The sequence below is a fragment of the Bactrocera tryoni genome, chromosome 3 (assembly GCF_016617805.1).
Source record: "Bactrocera tryoni isolate S06 chromosome 3, CSIRO_BtryS06_freeze2, whole genome shotgun sequence".
In the NCBI taxonomy this organism is placed as follows: domain Eukaryota; kingdom Metazoa; phylum Arthropoda; class Insecta; order Diptera; family Tephritidae; genus Bactrocera; species Bactrocera tryoni.
The window spans coordinates 10,837,855-10,858,110 of NC_052501.1; the positions used below are offsets into that span (position 1 = coordinate 10,837,855).

The window sequence follows — 20,256 nt, forward strand, 5'->3', positions numbered from 1 at the left end:
AGTCAACAACCTTTGTTTACATTTGGGGTCACTGACTGACCTATTTTTTTACATTACAAGTGGTCAATGGCCGCTTTGCTTACACTTTGTGGCGCTTATAACTTTTTTGTTATCTTTACATCTTGTTACCATTTTATAAGGTGAGGGACCTTTTACTCTTGCTTACATTTAGCCAAGACAGCAACCGTTCTTTACTTGACTTATTTTAGTGCCTTAATTATTGACTTCGAAATAATGTGACTTGTTATTATAAATTTGGGATATTAGTCCATATGTTCCCCTCTTGTGCCCAATGTAACCCTAGCACTTCTTTAAGTATGTGTTTTATTTTAAATTTATTATTAGATAAAACGTGTTATATTTATAATACAATTTAAATGTGTTGAAGTTTTCTAACAGTAATGTCACGAGCAGCCTCTTTTATTGACGTTAAACTCGGTACATTCTCGGGATGCGAATAACTTTAAGTGACTTTGCAATTTGCTTGTTTACGTTAAACGGTACTTTTGAATAAAAAAATTTCCACTACGAATGGGTCCTAACTTCCGTTATGAATAGTTATAGCAGAAAGAGCGGCATGCAAATCCTCAAGTGCTTGGCGCTTTAAAGACGTTGTCATGTTTACACACTCTGTTATTTACTTGTTTACTATTATATACCTACTACTATTATATATTTGCATGTATATTTTTGTGTATAATTACTCAGACAACGTGCAGCTAGCATCACACTTGATAAGCGCCATGTGTGTACTGTATGTACATATGTACATATGACCGAGAGATAAGTCTTAATCGTGTTCATAAATATGAGTTAATCTGCAAGTCCAACTTACGGCGGTGGTGTATGGAGAAAAAAAAATCGGTAGCACCAAAGTATTTGTGACCAAGTATAAATAACATTTAAATACTAAAAATGTATACGTATTTATATATGTATATTAAAGGTCTTTATCATAAGAGCGACCTAGCCAAGTGGTGCACATTTAAATAAATAAGAAGTAGATACTAAATATAAATGTTATAATAATTTATTTGTGATGATACAAGTGTTAACGTTACCCAGAGATATCTTCATCTATAAAGTGTGTTCTTTGCAAATCTTTTGTAGTTACTACTTATTTATAATCTCCCTAATAATCGTTTTGATTATTTTCTTAATAACTCGCTACATGTACTTGCCTCTGACAGTTATATCTATGGAAGCTGGGGAGTAACTTGTTGCTGAAGAAAACTTTTAGAAGCTTGCCACATCTCAAAGCATTCGCACGCGCCAAAATTGGATTCGGGAAATGTCAAAAACCATTTTAATTTTTTACTTCCTCTAACTGCAATAATAAAAACCTATTCGTGAAAATGGAGAAAAGTGCGAAATATGAAAGAGAAGAAAAAGGTTTGTGAAGTGTAGGAATTAAGGATAAATTTTAGCAACAAAGTAAGCGGTTTATAATTCAATATCCTTTGAAAATATATCACACAATCAGAAAAAGAAGTTTGAATTATAAGAACGAAGAATAAAATGAATGGCTTTAAATTTTTTATAACGGACAAGCAAGTATTGAGAACGTGAAATGATTGGAAAAGCACATTGAAATTAACATAAGGAAAGTTATAAATATAAAATACAATTTCTAGTTCAAATCAGTCGAAACTAACTTTCAAAATTAGCTGCACCATACACAAAAGGATTACACTCAAGCACTAAACTTAAAAATCGGAAATAATCATAAACTGTCAACCGTCGAAGTGTTTTGAGAGAATAACAGTTACAAGTGTCTCAGCACTTTCGACATAAGACAGCTTTGTGCTAAGTTTGAAACACCTTGAATCCCAACGAATAAGCTGGAATCAAAACTTTTCGTCTATGTGTTGTGATCAATGATAAAGAACTTAATTTTAATTGCTCACAAGTGATCTACCCGAAACATTAATGACTTATTTGAACATTGGAAAACTCAGAAAAATATATAGTGTTATAACTTGAGAATATCTGAGCCTATGTGAGAAGGATAATCAGCGGATTAAAATTTATTTGAAAACAGAGCATCACAAACTACTAAAGCTATACCGACTAAACGTAGAGAAAATATTTTCCTATTATAAAGATAGTCGAAAAGGTCTTTTCGTATTTTGCCAAGAGATGTCATTGCAGTCGTATATCTCCAGTGCTACCAATCACATTGTGTCATACCATATAGTGTTGGAAAAGAGTAATTTTAAAAATTAAATTCAGGAAAGTTGAAATAAAGTTACAGCTGTTCAAAACTGAGTGAAAAAAATTAAGAAATTCGCTATTTTTTCTTTGCTGAAACAAAATAAAATCGATGCATTTCTAAAGCGAGTGGTAAAAGGAGACGAAAAGTGTATCAAATACGACAATAATGTGCGAAAAAGATCATGGTCCAAGTGTGGTGAAACCCAAAAAATGGTCGCAAAGCCACGATTGACGCCTCGAAAGGTTATGCTGAGTGTTTGGGGGAATTGGAAAGTAATCATCCACTAGCTGCTCCAGCCTGGCTGAACGATTAACTCTATATTTTACTGTTAACAACTAATGAGATTGAAGCATGTAATCGAAATAAAATGGCCAGAACTGATCAACAGAAAGCGCTTCGTCTTCCTTCAGGACAACGCTAGACCACACACATCTTTGATGACTCGGCAAAAACTGGGAGAGCTTTGCTGGGAAGTTTTGATGCATTCACCATATAGCCCTGACCTTGTACCATCGGACTACCATTTGTTTCGGTTAATGCAGAACTCCCGTAATGGAGTAAAGTTGTGTTCAAGAGAAGCCTGTGAAAATTACTTCGTGTGGCACCGCCCACTTTAAAGTGACATAACAAAACTTAGGAACTCTTCGGCCAATTTGAATCAAATTTGAAATAAAACAAGCTCTTGCCAACGATACTAGAGCCCAGAAAGAGACGTTTTTGGTATTAGCAGCATTTTTTCGTAAAATTGGGGTTTCAGTAATAAATCTAATTCTTCAAATTATTATTTTTATTTCCATATTCTGGGTCATTCAAGCTGGTTAATATATTTGACACAACAATTATCTAATAGCAGAGAGATTTAAAAATATGTCTTTTGAAGCTGAGGTTTAATCAAAAAATATGAGATTAATAGCGCCCTATCATGGAGCGTAGTCACTACTTCTATGTAAAAAAATCATGATTATAATTTTTTTCATTTTTCACTTTCAGCTTCATTCTTTGGCGCTCGTCATGTGCAGTGTTTCATGATTTTCATCGGTCTAACAGTGGCTTTCGCACAACGAGTTAATTTTTCCGTGGCAATTGTGGCAATGACGGACCGGAATGCAACAAATCCGGATTTTGAGGTAAAGTGAGCTTGCATTGCCAACTATATAACTATATATAGTATAAGTATCTATAATCATATCATTCACCTACACAGGAGTATGCATGGTCGGAGCAAACAAAATCATATCTGCTAAGCGGTTTCTTCTGGGGCTACTTCGTGACACAAATACCTGGCGGTCAGTTGGCGCACAAATATGGCGGTAAAATTATGTTGCTCCTAAGTTTGAGCCTCAGCAGTATTTTGTGCATGCTCACACCGCTGACAGCGCGCTTAGGCGATTGGAAATTGGTCTTTGCATTGCGTGTGGTGCAAGGCTTGATACAGGGTTGCATTTTCCCCTCTACACACACGCTACTCTCCAAGTGGGTGCCACCCGAGGAACGCGGTTCGATCGGCACCTTCTGCTATACGGGCGTACAATTCGGTAGCGTCCTAATGATGGGCATCAGCGGTACTATAGCGTCGTCGTCATTAGGCTGGCCTGGCATTTTCTACATTTCCGGTTTGATAAGTTTATTGTATGCTGTTATGTGGTACTTTGTGGGCGCCAGCGAACCTAGTGACTACAAATGGATATCTGCCGAAGAGAAATTATACATTCAATCAGCATTGGTGACGTCGACTAAACCGGAGGAGGAGCATGTACCAACGAAGACGCCATGGGTTAAAATACTCACCTCGGTACCATTCTTAGTCATTCTAATCGCACAGAGCACATTCGCTTGGGGCTTCTGGACTATGCTCATACAAATTCCGTCATATATGAAGAATATACTGAAACAGGATATCAAAAGCAATGCTGTCATGTCGGCGCTACCGTACCTGGTTAATATGTTCCTGACCTTTGGGTTTTGTGGCCTAAATAATTTCCTTATCAAACGAAATTTGATCAGCATACGCACAAGTCGTAAACTTTTCAATACCATCGGCTTCTGGGTGCCGGTGTTGCCACTCATATTACTGGGTTATTTGCGCGAAGATCAAAGCAGTTTGGCAGTTGGTTTACTTGTCATCTTAATCGGTGTCAATTCAGCAGCTTACTTGGGCTTCTTAACCAATCACATTGACTTGTCGCCCAACTTTGCTGGCATACTAATGGGCGTGGCTAATTGCATGGCAAATTTAATGGGTGTAGTTGCGCCCCTGCTGGTGGGCTTCATCGTCACTGATTCGGTGGGTGAAAGTTTTGCTGATTTTTTGTATTATTTTTTATTTTCTTGTGTTTTTTTTATATATTTTTAGAAAAACGTCAATCAATGGCGCATCATATTCAATATAACCGCTGCGCTTTACTTTATTGGCAATCTGCTATTTATCCTCTTCGGTCAGGTCAAAATTCAGAGATGGAACTATCCTAAAGAGGCGGGACAGCAAAGGGATCATATCAAATTCGAGCCAGTCAATGTGGAGAAAGAAGTCTATTAGCGCCAAATACAACGTATTCTTATTTATATTATGATATTTATGCGACCTGCTTGCCCGATTTATGCATTGTAATGTGCTGATGTCATTAGTTAATTGTAGTGTTGTAAGTTTGCTTAAGTTGACCCTTATAGCTTTTACAAAGTTATGAGGTGTGGCGTTAAACAGAGAGGAATAAAAATGTACATATGTAAATTTATTTTTGTTTGTCATTAGTCCATTGACCTTCTATAATTACTTGCATTGATTACAATGTGTTTAAGTGGAAAATATTTTGAAATCAGCGAAGTACTTAATTTGTTTGACTTATGTCGTTAAAGTCGACGCAAATCGTTTACTAAGTTTTATTTTTCAAATTACTGACAATTGTATTTGTCAATACACTCTATACAGGGTCCATTAAGTTTGCCACGTTGGAAACTCCAACGCTGTAAGTTATACATATATACACCAGTGGATCCGGCCACGCGTTGCTGTGATATAAATTTTATACTATTATTCAAATAGTAAACTATTCAATACAGTGAAATTTTATTTACGAATAAAAGCGAGAACATTTTTGTCTTGAGGTTTATTATACCCTGAACAGGGTATATTAAGTTTGTCACGATGTTTGTAACACCCAGAAAGAAGCGTCGGAGACCCTATAAAGTTATATATAAATGATCAGTATGTTGAGCTGAGTCGATTTAACCATGTCCGTCTGTCTGTCTGTCTGTCTGTCCGTCCGTCCGTCTGTACATATACGAACTAGTCCCTCAGATTTTAAGATATCCTTTTGAAATTTTGCAAACGTCATTTTCTCTTCAAGAAGCTGCTCATTTGTTGGAACGACTGATATCGGAGCACAATAACATATAGCTGCCATATAAACTGAACGATCGGAATCAAGTTCTTGTATGGAAAACTTTCACATTTAACAATGTATCTTCACCAAATTATTTTCTAAGGCTACAATGTAATCTCCGAAGAAATTGTTCACCTCGGTTAACTATAGCATATAGCCACCATACAAACTCAAAGATCGGAATCAAGTTCTTGTATGGAAAACTTTCACATTTGACAAGATATATTCACCAAATTTGGTATAGATTATTTTCTAAGGCAACAATGTAATCTCCGAAAAAATTGTTCAGGTCGGATTACTATAGCATATAGCTTCCATGCAAACTGAACACATAGTTACTAAAAGAAATGCACCTGTGAAGGGTATATTAGCTTCGGTGCAGCCGAAGTTAACGTTTTTTCTTGTTTTTAAATACGTTCATACAAATAAATTCCACTGGAAAAAATAACGAATTTAAGGCTGCTTTTTCAATGTCTGGTTACTAACCTTGCTTTCCAGTTAATGGAGTTGTTCGCTTAATACATTGTACTTAATAAACATCAACAAATTGTGGGACCGGCCAACGTGCATGGGTAATGGCGATGTCCGGCTAATAGAGCGACCATTTAATAGAGCCTTAAAGGTATTTTTTTATTTATGAATTGTTTTCACTATCCTATCTTCTAAGTTGGTTCGAACTGGACACATCGTGCTAAATTTTGCTAAAATCGGCTAAGTAGTTTAGGAGTCCATCGCGGACAGACAACGTGACACGTAATTTCTATACAAGGTGTGTTCCAAAGTAAACAGGACTTTTTAAATGTAGCACCCCCTTTATGATCAGAATCCAACAATCGAAGGACGATTATTTGACCAAAAAATCACAAATTAACCATTAACCACTTCGCGTATTCACGTGAAATGGCACCGTGCGACTTCTTCCTTTTCAGAAAAATGCATTTGTCCATGAAAGGACAGCGTTATGCAGACGTAGATGCTATTCAAAAGGCTTGCACCGGCATACTGGCGGCCATACCGGCCAACGAGCTAAAACACTCGTTCGACAAGCTTTTGGACCGTGCAAAAGCTGTATTAAACAGAAGGAGACTATTTTGAATAAAAAAATTGATTTTGCCGAAAAAACCATTTGTTCTGTTTTTTTTTTTTAAGTCAACACATTTCTCTTCAGTAAGGTTTGCCACTTCATCATGGAATTACATATACACGATATAACAACGAGTAAAAATTATTAAAATTAACGACCGAAATTGGGAGTCAGTGGCTTCAATTTGAAGAGCGCTACGCTCAATGCAAATCAGATCCAAATTAGTCTCTCACACTTCGTTCTCAAGCGTTGGGCATCTCTATGACGTCGTTGTGGCGAATTTTGCAAGAATTAAAGTCGCGTGACCACTAGCGATCTTCAGCGACGAGGCTCATTTCTGGCTAAAAAGCTTCGTCAATAATAATTAAAAATAATAAAATATGCGTTACTTGTTAGGCAGCAATCCACACGTACTCCATGAGTCACCATTGCATCCCAAAAAATTTTGGTTTGGTGCGGTTTATGGGCTGGCGCCGATCACGACCGGTACGTTACTGTGAATGGGAATCGCTACCGCTCAATGATAACCGAATATTTTTCACCCAAATTTAATTATATGGACTTGGACAGTATGCGGTTCCAACAGGACGGTGACACAAGCCACACAGCGAATGTCACAATTTATTTATTGAAAACCAAGTTTGGTTATCTCAGGAAATGGCCGAGTCAATTGCCCGCCTTGGTTGTGCGATTTAACGCCGTTAGACTATTTCCTTTGGGGCTACGTCAAGTCTACATATGATTTATGCCAATAAGCCAGCGAAGATTGATGAACTTCGCACGAATATCGAACGGGATATTGTAGCAGTATCAGCCGATTTTTCCTTGAAAACTGTCGAAAATTGGGTTCAGTGTCTGGACCTCTGCAAGCGTGCCTCTTGGCCATTTCATTAATATCCCAAACCGTTTTTTGTTAAATAACAGCGCTTTAATTGAAAACCCCTTTACATAAAACTTTTTATTTGGCAAGATATCTGCAAAACAAGGCAATGCAAGGCTTATTTGCTCAACAACACATTGCGCAGATTGGGTCATTGTCACAAATAACTGCACTTCAAATTAAATGATCGAAGATATAGATCATTGCTGTTTCAGAAGGGTGAGAAGTCTTTATAGATTTATATATGGTTTGCTTTCTTGGAGAAATGCATCTCAGAAATTTACCTATGTTACTATAATGTAACTTTACAGTGGTCGGAAACCACTTTGGCCTTCAATATACTTAACTATATGAGTATCTACTTACGTAGTTCATTCACAAGGAGCATTATCATATTGAATAAATTAACTGTTTGTTCAGCTTGTTTTTCAAAGAGTTTTTATTTTTTTTTAGTTTTAAACAATGCATCACATTGGCCGTTTGCATGCTCAGCTCCTACTATTCTACTTCGTCATAAGTTGGCTGATTACTGTGGTTGTTCATATTATTTAAGTTTTTATTAGGGTTTACGAAATTTGCCTGACTATTTTTTGTCGGGTTATTATTTAAAATATTAGAAACCGATTTTTTGTTGGACGTAATATTGTGCTCTCTGAAACAAGGAGAGCTAGTTTGAACGCTAATTTAGAAATTATTTGTAATCATGAACAAGTCTTTGTCATGGGCTAAATGCACAGGTAGAAAGTATTCGAAACTGCTGTCATTTGGTGGCATAGAAATCGGAAAACGGTTGATATTAAACTTCATATGTGAATTTGACTCATTCGTGGTTTTTCTTCTTCTGATGATTTTTGAAAATTACATAAAACTAAATCAAGTATGTATATTTAAAGAAGAATCACAAGCAACAACCAAATCAATGAAAGGTGTATAATTGTTTAGTTTCATACAAGTCGAAAAAATGTAGCCTGAAATCTTGCGAGTAACTCAAGATGCAAATAAAAAGATAACTTTGTAAAATAGACATGTATTTATTATCTAAGACCAATGAGATTATCTTAATACCTTACATAGGGGGCATACTTACTTAACTATCTATGATAAATAATAACCGGCCACGCCCCTACTGCTTATCGTAAAATCCTCTCATAAAAGCGCATGTATCATAGCTATATAAATTATTTAGCATATAATGATAAGCATTTGTGAAAGCTAAGACCTCTACTGGAGGCTACATAAACAACAGTGCTCGTAGTCGCATATGTGTAAGTCAAGTCGGTGGTTCGAAAGCAACAAATTTGTGAGAAATTTATATATATTTATGATGCTGATTTTGAGTCATCACTAAATGTTAAATTTAATTTAGATGACTTTTGAGTCACCCTAACGCTACTGCCGCTGCTCATGGACTCTACACTAACTATGAACACAGCGAAAACTGTTAGATGCCTTTCATTGCTCGATCAATCAACTTGTTTGGTTGCTGGTCCATTAAAAATTTGTGTTTTCGGAACTTTAAGTTCTACTTTTTCAAACAGTGTGACAAAGACTGAATATTAAATGGAAAATAAGCCGATAGATGATAACAAAATTAAAGGTTTGTAAAAAAATTCGATATTCTTCATGTGAAAAAAAATTTAATAAATTACGCAAAGTTCATGGCACCGCAAATCTGCGTAAGAAATATATTATATTTAATTTTTACAAACTAATAAACTAATTAAAATAATTTACGTGATACCTTTTATATAAATATATTGGAATTTTCACCGTATTCCAGCACCGCTCTTCGGAGCGCGTCATGTACAGTGTGTTCTAATATTTCTGGGACTCTCTGCAGCGATCACGCAACGCGTAAATCTTTCGGTGGCGATAGTGGCAATGATGGATAAGAATTCCACAAACCCCAATTTTGAGGTGGGAAAACTTAAAAAATAAATTTTTTTTTTCATAATCAAAATTTTTTTACCCAAGGAGTACCAATGGTCCGAGAAGACCAAATCCTACCTGCTCAGCAGTTTCTTTTGGGGATATTTTGTGACACAAATACCGGGCAGTCAATTGGCGCACAGATTTGGTGGTAAAATAACGCTACTCCTTAGTATAGTACTAAGTGGCGTCTTGGCTTTACTCACGCCGTTGAGCGTGCGTTTAGGTGATTGGCCACTGCTCTTCGCGCTGCGTTTGTGTCAAGGTCTCATACAGGGTAGTATCTTTTCATCGATACACACACTGCTCTCCAAATGGATACCAGCCGAGGAGCGTGGCTCACTTGGCACCTTTTGCTATACCGGGCTGGGCTTTGGTAGCGTGCTAATGATGTTGGTCAGCGGTTGGATTGCCTCTTCCACCTTCGGCTGGCCGGGCATATTCTATTTCACTGGCTTATTCAGCTTAATTTGGGGTTTCGTTTGGTATTTTGTTGGCGCTAGCACGCCAAACGAATGCAAATCGATGACTGTGGGAGAGCGTTTGTATATTGAAGCGGCAATGGTGACAACGGCTAAACCGGAGCATGACCATGCAACCTTGAAGACACCATGGTTGAAGATACTCACATCTGTGCCTTTCTGGGTGCTATTGTTGGCACAGAGCACCTACGCTTTTGGCTATTGGACATTGCTGACACAAATCCCTTCGTACATGAAGAGCATACTGGGACAGGATATCAAGAGCAGTGCTCTCATGGCCTCAGCACCTTATCTTGCTAATATGTTTTTGACATTTATATTTTGTGTTTTAGCCGACTTTTTGATGAAACGTGGCTACACCAGCGTCAATGCGAGTCGTAAGTTGTTCAACACTATCGGTTTTTGGGTGCCCGTAGTACCGATCATACTACTCGGCTATATGCGCGCCGATCAGAGTGAGTTGGCGCTGGTTTTGCTGGTTATTGCTGTTGGTGTGAATACAGCCGGCAATTTGGGGTTTCTCACCAATCATATTGATTTATCACCCAATTTTGCTGGTGTCCTTATGGGCATAGCGAATTGTGCGGCAAATGTGATGAGCTTATCGGCCCCATTGACGGTGGGCTTCATTGTCACAGATGCGGTTTGTAGGCTTATAATTTTGTAATCTATTAGTTAGAAAATTTAATTTTTTTATAAATCGCATTTTAATTACAGAAAAATGTGCAGCAGTGGCGCATTGTCTTCTACATTGCCGGTGGCATGTACTTCGTTGGCAATTTATTGTTCATTATGTTTGGCCAGACGAAAATCCAGCCCTGGAACTATCCTAAAACTGAGCGGGATGAGCGCGATCACATCCAATTTGAAACTATTAAAATGGAGACCGAGAAGATTTGAGAGGTCTAGGCATTTCTGAAAACGAAGATCACAGTATTTAAAACTAATTGTAGAAAATAGAATAATTAACAGTTAAATTGCTCTGGTGGCGCTCTTTGTGGTCTACAGAAATCCAATTTAAAAAATTGTATTTAATATTATAAACTAGAATAAATCATGTTTATGCTTAGTGAAAAGAAAACTTCTGCTATAGCTGTTAATGGCCATATTAACACTTGCCTCTTGAAGATAAAAAATATAGGGCGAATAACATCGTTTTTCTAATTGTCATAATGCAGTGTTTGCGCAACTGTAGTGCGCTCATTATCTCGATTTAGGGCCAACACTACTCTAGTTATTTAACAATAAGCCCCTTTTAACTAGTCAAGGTTTAATCATTTCATATCAAGCTCCATTTTGTATTTCAGATGTATTATTTCTGCTCAATCAACTGAGAGAGAGCAAATTTCATAGAAAAGCATTAACTACGACTGCATCGAATCTATAATACCCTTTACAGGTTCATTTCTTGGAGCAACTATAAGTTTGAATAACTTGAGAAACATTTTCCTAGTACCTTCAAGGCTAATTAAGGTAATGTTAGATTAGTCGGTCGATCCCTACAGGGCTTTCACTTGAATTGCTAGGAAGGCTGGTGCATTGTGTTTCCTAAAAATCCTATATAATCGATCATAAGACCCATCATAAGATCGATCAAGCGCTCTGACGTAATGAAGTGAAGTGATGTGTTAGGATGGCTAATGTCAGTTGCGGCAATTTAGCCCTGGTTCGCCGAAAGTAAGACTACCGAGTTGTTTTATTCTCAACCTGGCAAAGCCTGGTCACTGGAGCACAAATTACTTGGAAGTTTTCATAACACCATTCTCCATAATATACCGATGTACTCGACTCGACAGTTCAGTTGTTTTATGCTCAGCCTCGCAAAGACCGAACAATGGATCAGAAAGGGCTTGGATGTTTCCATAACACTATCCTCCAAACCATAGTACAGGAACGCTCCTGTGATCTACTCTAGATTAAAAGGATCTTTCAGCCGCACTGGCGCACAGGTCGTAGACCATCGCCTTCAAAGCGCACGCGAGCTCTATTGGAACATTGCTAGAACGTAAGCTACCAATGTAAATCCAACTTGGTCCCATTCCGATATGCGCGGAGCAAATATAGCTCTGGATAGCTCATCGATTTTACAGTTACCAGCGATTTTGCTATGATCCGAACTACTCTGAGGATACTTCAGCTAGCTAGATGCTGTTTTTAGTAAGGAAACACACTCCTTGATTAACTTTGAGCGCAGAGCTCAGCGCTGGTATTACCGCTCCTCTGTCCGTCTTGTTTCTTGCGGAAAAAATACTTTAGATCTATTGGAGGTGGTCTGTCGGATGCTCATCTCTCTGAAAGAGGCTGCAGAAAAATATCTGCTTAGCTTCGAGCCACTCGTGGAAAAGCTCACTAGGCCTCTTCACCAGCGATTCCTTCCCATTCACATATTCTTTGTTGCACCGCAGTGATTTAAGGGATGCATTTGAAGGAGGAGAACTTCAGCGCGTCCTTGGTCGACCCCCTTCATATACTCAGCTTCCCTGGGCCTTAGAGCGCAATTCGCAGTAATGCACCTGCCGGCTATGTCTACGGATACCATGTATAATATGGCATTAATTCGCTTCTGTTGATGTTGTCCGCAGTGCATCAGAAATGCCTATGAGAGCCGCTCATTGAACACGTTCAAGCCTCTTAGCAAGTATAGCCCTTTCGGGCGCCCTTCGCTAGACAATGATCCCATAAAACATTATTGGCTTGACTACGGCTTCATTGTGAATTAAGGTTACTCAATACAACGGATCTCTTATGAAGATTTTCAACTTGATTTTATTCTTGGATAGTTTGTTTAGCAGCTATAGTATGTTATAGTGGGCCGATCTATCCTATTGGGATCCCATTAAGGCGGATCCGACGAATAAACTGTTTCTTGCGGAAAAAATACCTATGAAAAATTTCAGATCTATATCTCAAAAACTGCAGAGCCGGGTTTTAAATTAGAAATATGACGCAAACTTTACTTTCATCAAGATTTAGAAATAGTCAAAGAATTTTCATTAAAACTTTAAAAAACTTTTCATTATACTATTAAAAATTATTTTTCTAAAAAAATGTATATAAACATTTTATTTAGAGAAACTACTGTGCTCGTTACAGTTAGACATTTGTCTAACGGATTTAAAGAAATCTTAACTGACAAAATTACTCATCTTCTTAACTATAACAGCAGGTGTTGCCTAGTTTTTGGCGCAGAATCTCTTGAATTGTTACTTATTTTGAGAAATCCTGAAAATTAAAACTTGTGTCCATCAGAAGATAGGTTCTTTCTATTATTAAAGATACATTTCTTTTTCTTAAAGATATAGAAACGTTTAACGACGAACATGGTGAACGTTTCCGCTATGATATTGCTAGGTATGAACACTAACAACTAAAAGTAGACAATACGAGTATTTATTAGTTCTCTACTTGAGCTATTTGTAAATCAAGTAGTCTGCTACTTCTAAGATTATTAAAATAAATTTGAATTTATTGAATAATTTCTTATAGGAAGAGACGAAGTGCTTTAATATTTAAAATGTATGCAATTATTTCATACATATTGTAAAAAAAACACCCAACTACTTGTATGGTACTCTATGTAGAAAATCCATTCCTGGTACTAACTGATTGCACTTCTAAGTAACTGTTTCTATAAATACATACAATGTAGATAAAGAGTTAAGAGGAATTATGCATTTTTTAGCTGTCATCTATTTAAATAAACGATTACCTTGAAAATAGCGTTGCCAGATCGTGTAAATACCCAGTTTTACAAAAATTAACATTTCACTAGTAAAAGTCGATTTTGAACAAATTTCTTTCCTCCTCCTAAATTATCCAATTGTATGCTAAGTTTCGTGAATGAATAATGCGGATCCTATAATTATTGTTTACGGTTTTGAATGAGATTTGGTACAAAAACAGAAAATTTACTTTTAATATTTTTGTTTTCTATGCAAAACCCTGCTGATTATCCTTAATGTAAATAAAAAATTATCTATTCTATTCAGAAAAGTTTATAACAAAATTAAAAAAAAAAAATTAAAATTCCTAAAAATTATGTGCAACGCTATCAGTTGTAATTGTTTTCTATCTTTGCGAAATACTTAAAATGCGGGTAAACAGTTAGATAAACAATTGCATGCAATTACTGCAGAATACGCAACAACAGTAGTTTATATGCTATTTGCATAAGCATCAAGCAGAAGATTTAGAAAATCATAAATCATACGCATACAGAACTCAACATGCTGAAAATAATTCATATACTGTCTCAATGCATTTTTATGTTACATTAAGGTAGCTCGAATACCGACGCGTAAAACGGGGATGTGACTATACAAGTAAATACGCTAACATAGGTTGCCCCTAAGCTATAATAACCTGGAACTTATGACTACATATGTACAGAGTTTCTTCAATAAGACACTACAAAAGCAGACCGATAGGAACAACAAACGACGCCATATTTTTTCACCTCCTTTGACACTTCTCCTCAGTAAGGTTTGCCACTTCCTCATGGAAAGGTATACGATCCAACAACGAATCGAAGCTATTAATATTTACTACCGTAGTTCGGAGTCAGTGGCTTCAACTTTAAGAGCGCTACGTCCAACTTAGGGTCGTCATAATCGTCCTGTCAGATCAACAATTGAGCGTCTTGTCGTTAAGACGAATTTTGCGAAAAGATCTTGGCCTACGTCCGCAAAAGATCAAATTGACATAGGACCGGAAGCCGCTTGACCACCAGAATCGTCGAATGTTCGTGCGTTTAGCAGAGCAACAACTTGAAAATAAACCGGATTTTCATAGAAAAATCATCTTCAGCGATGAGGCTTATTTCTGGCTGAATGGCTCTTCAATAAGCAAAATATGCGTTATTGGTCAGGCAGCAATCAGGCAGTCACAATTGCATCTCGAAAAAATTACGGTTTGACGGCGTCATTGCCGTATTTCTTCCGTGATGATCAAAACCGGCACGTTACTGTGAATCAATCGATTTATTGAAAGCCAAGTCAGTTGCACACCTCGGTGATGCCAACAAGCCAGCGACGATTGATATGAACTTCGTACGAGTATCGAACGTGAAATTGCGGCAATGACGGCCGATTTATGCATGAAAACCGTCGAAAATTGGGTTCAGTGTCTGGCCTTCTGCAAGCGTGCCCGTGGTGGCCACGCAAAAGAAATCGGATTCCATACAAAATAGCATCGAATATACTTTTTCATTAATCTTATTGAAAAATCCGTTATATGCAACTTAAACCGAAAACGTAACTGTTCAATGATTTTGATCCCATGGAAAACGTTTTGCTAGTTCTTTCGTTGTGACACGTGCTGTCTTCAAGTCGCAATAAGATTAAAAAATATATTCTGAAAATATCTATCTTGATTTTGATCGGCAAGTTTGTATGGCAGCTATACGCTACAGTGGCTCGACGCTCCGTACACATTGTACAAAGTGACGGCAAGTTTGTATGCAAACTATATGCTATGCTGATCCGATATCGACATTTCCGACAAATAAGTAGCTTCTAGGTAGAAAAACGATGTATGTAAAATTTCATATCAGTATCTCAAATCTTATATACAGATCGACAGATGGGTATGGCCTAATCGACTTAGCACGTCACACTGAGCAGTCAGCTCGTAAAGCTGATCATTTATATGTATACTTCATATGTTCTGCGATGTTTGAATTTGGCTGTTATATGCATCATGGCATTACTGGCGCCAGTCGTTTCCTTTTTCGCTACGTGGCGCGAAGCCAAGTCCTTCTCCGCCTGGTCTTTCCAACGGAGTGGTGGTCTTCCTTTTCCTCTGCTTCACCTGGTGGGTACTGCGTCGAATACTTTCAGAGCTGGAGTGATTCCGTCCATTTGAACGATATGACATAACCAGCGTAGTGTCTCTGCACTATATTAATGTCGCATACCTGTACAGCTCATCGTTCCATCGACTGGAGTGTTTGCCGTGGCCAACGCGCAAAGGACCATAAATCTTTCATAGAACCTTTCTCTCGAAAACTTGTAACGTCGACTCATCAAATGTTGTCAGCATCCATGCCTCTGCATCATATAGCAAGTCGGGAATAATGAGTGACTTATAGAGTTTGGTTTTTGTTCGTCGAGAAAAGACTTTACTTCTCAACTTATCCGAAGCTGGTTGTTATTTTTCATTGGGTGCTGGGGTCTCAAAACCAGCGCACAACCCTGCGGAGGGAATATTTCGACTTCTCATTTTAGCTCGCCTTCAAACGGTTGTTCTTTGGCTACCTAGAGGATACTTGGTCTATGACCGGAATTCTTGAGCAGCTTGAGTCTTATGTAAAAGAATCGTTTCTGGCCAATCCCAAGTGCGTGAACTTCAACACATGACTGCATCCTCCAATTTTCAATACCAAAGCAAATTTATTTCTAGGTGTTTAAGGACATATTAGCTTTATGCTCGCATAATATTAAAAACCGACCTGAGCATTTTGGAAATATGGTTTTTAATCAAACCACGGCAAATTTATCTGTTGGGTAAGATGACTATGCAGTCTAACTAATCCCACCAAGAATACATATTGTGAAACACGTGCTAGCTATGTACGAAATTAGAATGATATTTAATTTACATTCTATGTTTGTATATATTTATATATGATTTCAAAAGATAACGACTTTGGTTGAAGCAACGATAAGTGATTATATAGTGTAACAATATAATTACGTGTACCGTGGGATTTGCACTCAGAGACTCGTTAATCGTTGAGCGGTCAGCTGTCATTACACACATGCAGTTGCATTCGAAAGCATTTCGGAATTCGTTACAAAAAATTTCTTCTAAATTTTGAATTTATTGAATCAGTGAGTTAGTCGTGAACCATGGTCTTGAACCAGAGCATCAAGGAAGCAAAGCGTGAGTTTTTCTCACCAATTTTAAGCTTAATTTATAAAATTTGTGATTTTTATTTTTTAAGTGATATTATTATTTTCATTGCATTTTCGTAGTGCCGATCTTCGGTCGACGTCATGTACAGTGTTTACTGCTCTTCTTTGGCGTCTCGCTCATCTATGCCATGCGCGTCAATTTGTCCATTGCCATTGTGGCGATGATGGATAAGAATGCGTCGAATCCCGATTTTCCTGTAAGTATAGTGATATGGAATTATGTAATACATCAAAATGAAAATAAATATGGCAAAGCCTGTGGAATCAAAGAAGTCGTTTGAAACCATCATAAAAAATTTTAAAGTGCTGTCTAATTGTGAAAGAGAGTTTACAAGTATGACGGGTACTCTCATCTAACAAGTGAACATTTAAAACGGCAAAATCATTATCGAGATAAAGAAAATGTGTCTACACTAAGTACATACATATAAATAAAATTAACGCCAAGTCGAAAGGTCACAGTGACTTTTAATGTCATTCAACCAGTTGGAAAATTCCAGCAATGACAAAAAATTAGAATGCACCCCATTACACTCCGAAGTTCTAAAAATACACAGAAAGCTTAATACGAAAGTTTAATTAACCGCCAGGGAGAGAGAGGAGAGTTGAGTTCTGTCTCGCTCAGTTTTCCTCTCATTTTTCTCTGTGAAGTAGCTACGGGCATGCATGACGATACCGAGCACAAGGTTTGTGTGTGAGCTTCTCCGAACAAAACAAAAGCAAAGGGAATTAGTGAGAGCAATTCTTCAATAGTCAAACTTTAAGTAAAGATTGTCAAAAGCTGAAGGAAACTTGAGGTCTTTGGAGATTTCTATATTAATAATCCGATAATTATTGCCTTATTTAGAAGAGAAACTATACCTTCATTGTAGCATCATATACTTGAAGTCTTCGCATAAAGGTGTATGTTATGGGAGTTTAAAAGGCTCCCGTATAAGGCACGTGTCTTTAACTGAAAACGGAATTAAATGTGCTTTAGATGAAAAGAATCCTTAATAACCAAACAAGTTTTGTCGGATATATTGTTTCGACTTAATATCTGATAAACGAAAGATGTAGTTGGTCTAAAGCTTTAAGGATGTTCGTTCATATTTTGGACCGTAAACGAACTACCTTACTTACTAATATTTAATCACAATCCAAATAATAATGATCTAGCTTGACCTTCTTTAAATTATATCCATTATATTGAGTATTTCATCTATTCACAGGAATACAAATGGTCGGAGCAAACAAAATCTCGAGTGATAAGCAGTTTCTTCTGCGGCTACATTTTCACACAAGTCCCTGGTGGCAATTTGGCGCGACGTTTCGGTGGCAAAGTAATGGTACTCTTTACGATGACCAGCAGCAGTATATTGGCTATATTGACACCGTTGGCCGTCAGCATAGGCGACTGGTGGTTATTATGTGTGCTACGTTTCCTACAAGGCTTAGGACAGGGTTCGACCATGCCAGCTGCGGTAACAATACTGGCCAAATGGGCGCCAGTTGAGGAACGCAGTTCTTTGGCAACATATCTTTTTTCGGGCGCACAATTCGGCACAGTTGTAATGTTGGGTAGCAGCGGCGCACTGGCCTCCTCCAGCTTAGGTTGGCCAAGTATTTATTATATACCCGGTATGTGCGGTTTGTGTTGGGCATTAATTTGGCTATGGCTTGGCGCGAGCTCACCTCGAGATTGTAAAGCTATTACACTTGCTGAACGCAATCACATCGAAACCTCATTGAATGCACACAAGAAAGACGACCACGAACATGAAATGCCCACCAAAGTGCCTTGGCGTAAGATAATCACTTCACCACCATTTTTGGCATTACTAGTGGCACAATGCGGCTACACATGGGCGTTCTGGACGCTGCTCACGCAAATACCATCGTATATGAATAGCGTACTTCACAAAGATATAAAGAGTAATGCGTTACTCTCTTCCCTACCGTATCTAACGATGGTGATTTTGGGTTTCATTTGTTGTCCCTTCGTGCGTGCTTTCGAGGAGTCAAAAGTCGTTAGCACCACAACTTCGCGCAAAATTTTCAATACCATCGGTCAGTGGATACCCGTACCCACATTCATATGGTTGGCTTACGTGAGCGCAGATGAGAGCGATTTGGCTGTGGTGCTCTTAACGGTAACTGTTGCGATCAGTTCGATAACACATTTTGGCTGGCAGGTGAATCATATTGATCTCTCACCACACTTTTCTGGCACGCTGGTGGGTTTGACAAACACAGCCGCAAATATAATGAGCATCATTGCACCACTGGTCGTCGGATATATCGTGACCGATCCGGTAAGTTTTTACGAAATGCAAAAAATATTTGAGTGTTTAAAATCAATTTTCAAAATTTTACAGACAAGTTCGCAACAATGGCGTATAATATTTTTCATCGCTGGCGGCTACAATTTCATTGCGAATGCGCTCTTCCTTGCATTCGGCTCAGCAGAAATGCAACCCTGGCATAATGACGAAGTCAAGGTGCATGAGCTGCAACCACTAAATGGGAGTTCGTTGGTAACGAAACCGGCTGACGTTGAGAAGGGAAAGGAGGCTGTTTAGTTTTTATTATGTATTATTTGTTCTAATTTTTAGTTAATATACAAAATATTTCGGTATTTTTGTCGTATGTCATCGGAAATGTATGTCTTGTAACTAGTTTGAGCTTAGTGTATGAAAGATAGGTCTGCCTTAATAGTTATAGAAAAATTGTATATAAATTATATTTCTTTATGTGTTTGTTGTACAAAAATAAATTTGAAAGTTCAGTAGAGAAATATAAGCGGAAAATTATAATGAGCCGAAATTAATATATTTCTTAGTAATAGGACTAATAAGGGTCAATATTTTATGAGCTTTAAATTCTGAGAAATTCTGATCATGAAAAATGACTAGTCAAATTAAATTATATAAGACTTTTGTAAGACAAATAACAGGTCAGCAAAAAAGTCCCCGGCTTGTTCCAACCTTTGAAAGGCGCGTGTATAAATTTGACAGCTGTCAGATAACTAGTTTGTAAATTATGTCATTTTGAGTGAAGCAACTTTTTTATTGCGAAAAAGTGGATAAAAATGAATGAAGAAAAAAATACAGCTGGAGAACAAACTAGGCTTAATGATGTGTTTCGGAACACTGCGCCAGGAAAACCAGCCATCAAAAATTGCTTTGCTAAGTTTAGACGTGAGGAAATGAGAACCGAAAACTGTGAACACAGTAGACGCCCAAAGGAAGTTGTTACCCACGAAAACATCAAAAAAGTCCACGAAATAGTTTTAGATGTCCGTAAAGTGAAGTTGTACGAGATAGTAGATACCCTAAAGTACCAACTGAACGTGTGCATCATATAATACGAATTTTTGGGCATGAGAAAGCT

General features: G+C 37.6%; 3 protein-coding genes across 3 annotated transcripts; all 3 read left to right on the plus strand.

The window, feature by feature from the left end:
- Positions 1 to 1,355: 1,355 nt before the first annotated feature.
- Positions 1,356 to 4,947, plus strand: LOC120771245 (putative inorganic phosphate cotransporter). Its single transcript, XM_040099161.1, has 4 exons — positions 1,356 to 1,392; positions 3,206 to 3,342; positions 3,420 to 4,499; positions 4,569 to 4,947. Exons 1-4 carry the CDS (start codon positions 1,356 to 1,358, stop codon positions 4,749 to 4,751), a joined length of 1,437 nt encoding a protein of 478 aa, XP_039955095.1. The 3' UTR covers positions 4,752 to 4,947.
- A 3,953-nt stretch (positions 4,948 to 8,900) lies between these two features.
- On the plus strand, positions 8,901 to 11,213 carry LOC120771246 (putative inorganic phosphate cotransporter). Its single transcript, XM_040099162.1, has 4 exons — positions 8,901 to 9,156; positions 9,340 to 9,476; positions 9,534 to 10,613; positions 10,688 to 11,213. Exons 1-4 carry the CDS (start codon positions 9,120 to 9,122, stop codon positions 10,868 to 10,870), a joined length of 1,437 nt encoding a protein of 478 aa, XP_039955096.1. The 5' UTR covers positions 8,901 to 9,119; the 3' UTR covers positions 10,871 to 11,213.
- A 5,479-nt stretch (positions 11,214 to 16,692) lies between these two features.
- LOC120771240 (putative inorganic phosphate cotransporter) lies at positions 16,693 to 19,679 on the plus strand. The gene is made up of 4 exons (XM_040099156.1): positions 16,693 to 16,852; positions 16,945 to 17,081; positions 18,096 to 19,178; positions 19,242 to 19,679. Exons 1-4 carry the CDS (start codon positions 16,819 to 16,821, stop codon positions 19,443 to 19,445), a joined length of 1,458 nt encoding a protein of 485 aa, XP_039955090.1. The 5' UTR covers positions 16,693 to 16,818; the 3' UTR covers positions 19,446 to 19,679.
- Positions 19,680 to 20,256: the final 577 nt, after the last annotated feature.